The 8,753-nt window shown below is 29.8% G+C and overlaps 1 protein-coding gene across 1 annotated transcript; it reads right to left on the bottom strand.

The window, feature by feature from the left end:
• Window positions 1-1,929: 1,929 nt before the first annotated feature.
• Window positions 1,930-5,207, bottom strand: LOC114390611 (NAC domain-containing protein 69-like). The gene is made up of 5 exons (XM_028351412.1): window positions 4,926-5,207; window positions 4,551-4,834; window positions 3,574-3,720; window positions 3,132-3,476; window positions 1,930-2,709 (listed from the first exon to the last, which is right to left on the bottom strand). Exons 1-5 carry the CDS (start codon window positions 5,074-5,076, stop codon window positions 2,434-2,436), a joined length of 1,203 nt encoding a protein of 400 aa, XP_028207213.1. The 5' UTR covers window positions 5,077-5,207; the 3' UTR covers window positions 1,930-2,433.
• Between the last annotated feature and the right edge of the window lie 3,546 nt (window positions 5,208-8,753).

Below are 8,753 nucleotides of genomic sequence, written 5' to 3'. Positions count from 1 at the left end.
AACATCAATATCTCAACTTTGTGTTCTTTGGACTCATTACCAAGCAACTCATGCTTCAAGTAGTGATCCACAAGCTCTTCATCAGTTCGATGAATCTGTATCCCACAGTCATTGAAGTTGGGCTACCCATTGCTTGTTGAAGTGTAATACGCACATATAAATAGAGAAAAAACAAAGAAGGTTGAAGAAGATCGATGAAGCAACTCAACTTAATCAATTGTACTACTTGAGTATCTTACCCGAAAAATGTTTCTTAAATATCCTTGAGGTGTCTATAACTTAAGAAAAAAAAAAGATAGATAAATGATTGATTTGATTGATGATATTGTGTAATAGAAAAATAAATAAAAAACTATTCATTGGATATTTAAAAATTTTGGTGTCAAAATATAATGACTCTTTCTATTTCCTTCTTGGTTTAAGAGTATTTTTAGGAGAGATTCTTGAGTTGAAGAATCTCTACCTAATAGATTTATTATTATTTTTGTTTAAAAGTTTTTCTCACTGGAAATTGAATTTCAGGAAAATTTTATTTTATTTTATAGTAAAATCTAATAATTAAAATTAAATTACTATTAAAATACAAACTAACAAAAATTATTACATATCATAAGACTTAAAAAATATCCAAAAATCTAAAATAAATTAATTTTTATGCTCTAACTATAAAAAGCCAAAACTTACTATTTACGGTGATGAACAAGTGTGTTTTTGACTATCTATGTTTAGACACGTAAGGAAATGGAAACGTGTTTGTACTGACCACGAAGTTCCATGTATGCTGTACTGTTATTCAACAAAACTTACATTTTTATTGGCCGCTGACATATCCAAATACAATTTAAGATTTTTTATCCCAAAAAAATAAAAATAAACCAGTTTTTTACTTTGATGGTGATGTACGTGTGCGTTTATGCTTTGACACGTAAGTGAAAATATCTCACTACCGTGTTTGTTCTTGCACAAGGAACTTGTCACGCAAGAAAGAATATGCAGAATGGTAATTTTTTGTTTCTCAAAGGATAAAGATGGTAAATTCAGTCTTATTATAACATTTTGGCCCTAATTATGATTATTAACTAATAATTTGGTAAAATTTTATTACTAATTTAATCAAATTACTTCAAAATCAATTTAATTTAAAATTAATTTTACTAACCGTTTATTCAAACACATAATTTGTTTGGATAGTGGATACCATGAAGAATCAATTTTGGAGCTCAAAATCATGGTGTAATACATGAGATTTTTCAAGCAACAATATGTTGTTGTGGTTCTACCGTGAGCTCTGAATCAATTTTAGGCTTTTAACTGTTATATTTTCTCTGACTACACAGTCAAATTAATTTTAATTCAAAGTATTCAAATAACAAATAATTTTTCTAACAGTTGTTATTCAAATAAAAATCACATTGATTTGAAATTAATTTTATTAACCCACGGACGCATTTTTTTACAGCTGCCAAGTGTAAGCAATGTTGTTTGTACTGGTTTAAATTCAAACAATAATAATAGTATATGATAAAAAATGTGAGTGTCCAAACTTTTCATTTCGTGTCTCCCAGTAGATAAGAAGTGTGTGTATGCATGCCTTTCTTATTACAACTCAAGTCTTTATAAAATTTTCTCCACTTGCACGAAAAAATTGGCCAGAGCTGATTAACATTGATCATAGAAAAATATGCTCAAACTTGATTCCATATACAAAATGGGATCCTTAAGAAAGGGATTCTTTTATGGCTTTTGCATATATTTTCCATAAAACTTCAATATTTCTCATAAGGCCTTATGGTCCAGAATAATAAGACATCCTTGCAGCAGAAAAACAATGGTCAACTGAGCATGATTAAGATGAAAGAAACTGTTTCATCAATCCTTCGTTCAGTTAATAGGGGGAGATATCTACTCTTCATCTTAAAACTAGGCTTCTTTGCTCACCCTCCAAAAACTAATGAAATATATTATTGAAATACTAAAATCACACAAAATACATTGATACAAAATACACTTGTTGTCCTAGAGACAAAAGTCTCCTACATAGAGTATTCTCTGTCCATAAACTGCAAACAACTACACATACTTCCTAATTACACAATCTACTAATACCATCACATATATGCTCTTAATACATAACTACTAGTGGCTGTTTTCTATGCATAACTGCTATCATGCAGTTTTTAATACTTTCTAATAGATTTACTGTTAGGATATAAGCTCCTAAATCTTAATACATAACTGCCCATAGTTATTTTTTATGCATAACTACCATTATGCAATTTCTAATACAGAATTGTTTTCTAATAAATTTGCTATTGTAGAACTAGTCATATTTTATGACATACTCCAAAATAGCTACTACCAATCTAATGGAGCTAACTTAGATCTTAGTTCCCATCATACGAAATTGACTGGTCTTCAATGATATTAATTTTCTCATCTCCATGGAGTGAAAGGAGAACTAGAAATATCAATATAATTGATCTCCAAAGGTTTATCTAGTGTGGAGTCACAAGATGATGTCTCTGTTCCCCAGAAACTATCTTGAAACATACTCTCGTTTTTCTCTTGGTTTGCTTCAAGGTTAGAAAGTAGAAAACATATTCCACCATGGACAGCATCATGTGATGATTTAAACCTTTTTGATGAATAGTATTCATCTGAATTAGGATAATCATTACATGCTGTTGAAATATCCACAATATTGTCATCCTGTAATGATTTCAGAAGAAAGTAAGTAGATGAATTCAATTCTTGAAGAGCTCAAAATAAACTAAACAAATATCAGAAACCTAAGAAAAGAGTACTTGTGATTCTGAAATCCTAGGATGTATGTTAGGGAAGAGATGCAAGGAAGGGTAAAAATGGGTACAGAAATAGATTGGTTTATCTCCATTTTGTTCCCTTTCCTAACTATTCCCTTCATCCAAGCATGCTCTAAAGTATCAGCCGTGAATCATTCATGATCATGAATCACAACAAAACATGACATAACCTATAGATCCAATGCAAAAATGTGGCAACATTCACATAACCACAATGCACACTACAATTTTAACCTATAGATCCAATGCCACTTCAGAAACAAATGGAGATACTCTCCCCAGTATTATTTGAACTTGATAAATCTTTACCAGTTTAGAGATGACTTCAGCATCTGTATCACTGCTTTCACAGGATACCCTTTTCAATGACTCTGATTGGGTAGAGCTATTGACAAAATCATGCTTATTTTCTTCATTGATCACTATACTTTCATCGGCTAAGATTAAATTTAGGAATTCATCTTCCTTTGTAGTTTCAAATGGAGTCTGCATAATGTTGTCTTCATTTCTAAAATAGGCATTGTTAAATGCATAGTTTGGAAAGGATGCTCCTTCCTGCTCAATAAGAGTCGGAGACTGTTGTATTGGGGAGAAGCAATTCTCTGCCCAAGGGGTTGCCTGAAAGATTGCCTCTATTCCTGTAAAAGTACCTTCCTGAAAAAGAAAAAAAAATATACGAAACAAGTATCAGTTCTCAGCATGTTTCACATGGCAGAGTGTAAATATGTCCACAAAGGATGCTTCATCTTACAGATGCAATTCCTTCTGCTGTTGGCTGATTTTCATAGTCAGAAACCATGCTTCTGCTGGGCTCCCCTTCATCACAGATCAGGGGATCAGTTCCGCCTTCAGTTGTTTTCCCAGGTTTCTTCATCAAGCAACATAAAACAAAAGTCCTCTGCATAATTTTTTGAGTATAATCAGCATTTATTTGATGCAATTCACACAAATAAAAGAACAAGGAAACTCAGACTAATTTATACAGAAGAAATTGACAGTCTTTGATGAACACTGATGATGAATTTTGAGAGTGCTTAGATAAAAGATTTAATTAAACACTTATCCAATAAATCACATGAGATTATCCATAAGCTTTGTCGAGGAGCTCATTGATAAACTAAAAAGAACTTGTTTTGATAAGCTCCCATGTAAAATTCATTGAAATAAGCTTAAAAAGAGGTTATAGGAAGGTCATCAGTCACGTTTATAAGCTAAATATTTCTTTCATGCCCCCTTTGTCATCATTCATCAAGCAAGACTTAATGTAGAAAATTGGGCCATGAACAGCAATATGAGACGGCAAAAAAAAAAAATGAGATTCAAACAAAGTATCCAATAACAGCAATCTGCTAAAGTCAGAACTCAGAACAACCAATAGGATTGCAAATAAGGAGACATATCTAGTGAGATGACCTTTTTGATATGAGTGTAAAAAGAATAAATATTGGCCACAATTAAAACATACAAGTCATATGAGATTTAAAAATAATCACATAACTTTTTTTAAATGGTCACATGATATTAAACCTTTATAATCCAAGTATCATTATATGTCTAGATTTATTCCTCTCATTCTTGTATCATTAAAAAAAAAAAAAACCTCTAATATCAAAGCCTAAAAAGTACAAACTAGTACAACATATATGGCCCTCTAACATCAAAGCCTATAATTTAGTAGAAAGATTATTTTCAAGCAGTGTTAAAATTTATTGAATAAAAGAAACGAACCTGGTTTTCATGAAAGGTAACAGCATGATATTCGTGAATAACCCAGTTGGACTTGACACCACAGGAAACACGGCCTTGATAGTAAACAAGAGTCTTCTTAGTCCCAATGACAGTGTTATCAGTGTCCCCTGTCCTAATGTCACGGTCTTTCCCAGTGGCTTTCCAGAATCCACACTTGGTTGTCCTGTTAAACCTTTTGCTTTTCAAGTACTTGAAATCAACAGGGCTGAAGAAAAACCAATCTGGGTCACCAAATCGTATAGCTGATGACGATGCTAATATCACTAATTTTGAAAACAAGGAAAGAATCAAACAAACAACAGTGAAGTAAAGAGAAGAGGAAGAAAAAGGACAAAGGGGTGTTGAGTTAGTTACCTGGTACATTCCAAGGTTCCACATCGCAAAGATCAATGACAGGGATGACGTGGACACGGGGATCATCGCCGAGCAACTTGTGTTTGAGGTAAAAGTTGACAAGCTCTTGTTCTGTTGGACGAAAACCGAGTCCTACAATATCATCATCCATTGTTTTTTTTGGTGAACACTTAAACTCAGTACTGTGTTGGTAAGTTTGCAACAAAGATAGAGAGAAGATGATGAAGCAGAGCAACTACTAAAGGAGACTGAAGGAAGAAAGTGTTTGTGTTGTGTTGTGGATTCGCTCTTCAATTTTATAAAGCAAAGACATTGACTCCTTAGCTAACAAGTAGTCCTTGGAAAATAAAAAACAAAAACATAGGAAACTGTCTTGTAATGCATCATCACCGTGTGCTTTTTTTCTTTCTAAAATAAATTGGAATACATAATACGTTATTATTCAATCGTAAATTAAACGTATTAATCTATTTAATGATTATTTTAAAAATTATATTTAAGATTGTTTTTAATTGATTAGTATAGTAAAAAAATTATGTTAGCTAACATCTTATAAAACTGAAACCTTTTTCTTTATTTTTTTTTTTTCTATTATGTGATTTTTATTTTCTTATTTTTTTTAAAATTGGGATTTTAGTTCTCTTATGTTTTAATTGAGATATTTTATTTTTCACTTTTATAAAATTTATAATTTTAATTCCTCATTTTTTTAATTAAGATATTTCATTTATCATTTTAGATAAATGTGTAATTTTAGTTATTGTAATTAATTTTAAACATATATATATTATATAAACATTGATCGACACGTGTTTATTATTATCTACATCACAAATATTTTTTTAATTATTTAATTACTAACAAAGTTAATTTATTAAAAAATAATTTAAAAAATACATAGTCAAGTCTTAAATTAAAAAAAATGAATAAAATCACATATTTTTAAAAAGTAAAAATGAAATATTTCAATTAAAAAATATAAAAATTAAAATTACAAATTAAAAAAAAAAAAAGAGGGAGGAATATCTCAATTAAAAAATAAAAGAACTAAAATCATAAATTTACAAAAATAAAGGAAAAAAAATAAATTTTAGGCTAGTATGTTAACTTTTTTTCTAATAAAAAAATCTATTTATTTTATTAAATATTTAGGAACTAAACTATATACGACAAAACCAAAGATATATAGGATGCTACTTCCAGTAACCAACTTATAAACTTATTCTAATCATTAAATGATATATAATTAAGTATATCTAAATATTCATTGTTGGTATGTTATTCTTAATCTAAATCCAATTCATAATTTATGAAAAAATATTTTTAAAAAAAGGAAATTTTGAGATTCCACATTAATTTGTGACGTTCGGTGTAAGATAAGATTTCATATTTTTTTCTAACATATTATTAACGAATCTAAAAAATGACGACGTATGCTATTGTTTTATAATTTATAAATTGGTCTCTATCCTTTTGATCACACTCAGTCCTCCATGTTATATTTTAACTATTTTGCATTGGATCAATGAAAATGGGAGCAAAATTACCTGTTAATAGAGGCAAAAGGGCTTCCACTAAGGAGAAAAATAATGATTCATTTGCAGAGTTAATCAAAGAAGTTTTTTTTAAAGGGTTAATCAAAGAAGTTGTTGTTACAATATTAAGGAATCCCGGGTACAAGACAACAAAAAAATAGTTATTAATTCGACATTTTTAGCTTTTTTATTAAAGGTATTTGTGATCATGCTGAACTATGAAATTGGAATAGATTTTTTATTTTAATTTACTTATTCCTATCCTTATTTCAGAATTACATTATTTGGACCAATGTTAGTGGCATGAACTTTGTTTTAATCTGACTGCAATATTTGACTTGTTTCACGAACAAAACAAGTATATTTGTTCTAATGTTTTTAAGATATAATTTGAATGCGAAATAGTTATGCTTTTATCAATAGGCATGTTTTCATATTAATATTTAGTCTTTTATATATAGTAAATAATAAAGAAGTGTCTAGAACCAGAATAAAATAATGAAGTATCCGTACTAATACCGCGTAAGAATAAGAATCTTCTTCCTCGCACAACCCTGAGGTCACTTTCTACGAAATGGACCCAATTAGTATATTTAACATATTTTCTAATTCTACACGGATAGAAGCTGTTATGAGTCTCTATCACTAAGATTAATTCCTTCCAAATCAACAACGTAATTTTATAATAAAAAAATGCAACTACAAATGTTACGTGGTTAATTAATCTGATTGTAGATGAAATTACATATAGAGGCAGTACTTTGGTTAATTTGTAGTTTATTATTTTAGCCTTGCTCCCCAAGTTTCTTCCTTGGCCCACCATTTCAATTCCTTGCTCTTTCCATCAACAAAAATAGTCTTGTTTAGTCAATTTCTATGCATCTTTTGGTGGTTTGTTATGCTCCCCACTACTAAGCACATGATTTGATTACAAAATTTGATATCCTTTTTAAGATTATAGTATAGTCATGCAAACTTCCAAGCACTAACTGCTAGCACTAATGAACTACTCTACTTTTCGGGCCGTGAGAATGGGTGCAAAATTACAATCCGCGTAAATGCCTTTTTTTTTTTACCATGAGTGTTTGAGAAAATAAGGAAGAAAATAGATTAGTTAAAAGTAAATAAATGCAAAAACTTGTCTCTGACGAATAAAAGTGGGAGGCAATTTGATCCTTAACAAAAAAAAAAAAAAAAACCCATTAAATTCTTCAATATTACAAGCAGGGGACACATTAGTGTTTTTTATTCATTTGAATTACCATTTTCAAGAATCAATTTAAATTACTGATGGTTTTGTCAAGAATTAAATTGATGTAGGATTCGCTTTTTCAGGGGCTAATTATGTATTAAAAATGAAATAAATTATTTAAAAATCGTGGTATCTCATTTTTATAGTCATGAAAATCTAAGTAAATAAATAAATTAATCTTCAAAGACCGACCAATTTAGACCTTTACTCTAAAAATAAAGAGAAGGAAGAAATGAGAAAAATAATGGAGACATTAAAATAAAGAGAATAGAAGTACCGAGTACGTGTTGATTTAATTTAAGATTTTTTTGTTTACTTTTTTTTCATTAATAAAGTGAAAGTAAAATATTTTTTGTATTTTTTATATAAATAAAACTTGAAATTAAAAAACTTTTAGTGAGTATATATTAATTACTAGGTGCTATATATCGACATCAGTTCAAATCAAGATAAATTAACAAATCGTCATGGGTAAAATAGTGATGGAGTTAGGAGTAGATAAAAAATTACAATGACGAATTACGTAGTGCGTCATGATAGCGCGTACTACGTAATGTAGCTAGCCTTCTTGAAATCAAGGTGCAAAGAGAATATATAGATGATTAAGAAAGAAAGAAAAATGGAAGGTGATATTTTATGCAAATCATGTTTCCTATGAACTTTCCAAAAAGCAATTCGTAACAGTTATCATTTCTGAAGTTGATAATGCGAATTTGTGAACAAGTGACACAGTAAGACTTGCTCCCCAAGTTTACCATTTCAACTTTTCAGGTTGTGAACTCATTGTCCCTTCCATGTCCTTGTAACAGAACATCCAATCTTTTGAGTCTTCAAAGTCATTGCATTACTATTCATTCTGTCAAAGGATAAACAGTTCTATGACCACAAGATTAGAGTTTCTAGCTATTAAGATACTTCTAGACTGGTAGACTGGTAGTAGTTATAATGTTATGCCTTCTTCATTTATGTTGCAAGCATCTGCAATGAGTAAGAATTTGGTTCTTCTAAAATGTAGATAGTAATGGTTGAGATGGTAATTAA

Source organism: Glycine soja, chromosome 16 (genome assembly GCF_004193775.1).
Source record: "Glycine soja cultivar W05 chromosome 16, ASM419377v2, whole genome shotgun sequence".
In the NCBI taxonomy this organism is placed as follows: Eukaryota; Viridiplantae; Streptophyta; class Magnoliopsida; order Fabales; family Fabaceae; genus Glycine; species Glycine soja.
Note: the sequence above shows the minus strand (reverse complement) of the source record. Positions and strands in the feature narration are given on the sequence as shown.

What these genes read in the sequence shown, in the direction of transcription:
- LOC114390611 (XM_028351412.1), bottom strand. Translation starts at nt 5,076, where the DNA reads ATGGATGATGATATTGTAGGACTCGGTTTTCGTCCAACAGAACAAGAG. An exon ending in GGAACCTTGGAATGTACCAG is followed by an intron (nt 4,835 to 4,925) that starts GTAACTAACTCA and finishes TTTCAAAATTAG; the next exon opens with TGATATTAGCATCGTCATCA. An exon ending in CTGAAGTCATCTCTAAACTG is followed by an intron (nt 2,710 to 3,131) that starts GTAAAGATTTAT and finishes AAATCATTACAG; the next exon opens with GATGACAATATTGTGGATAT.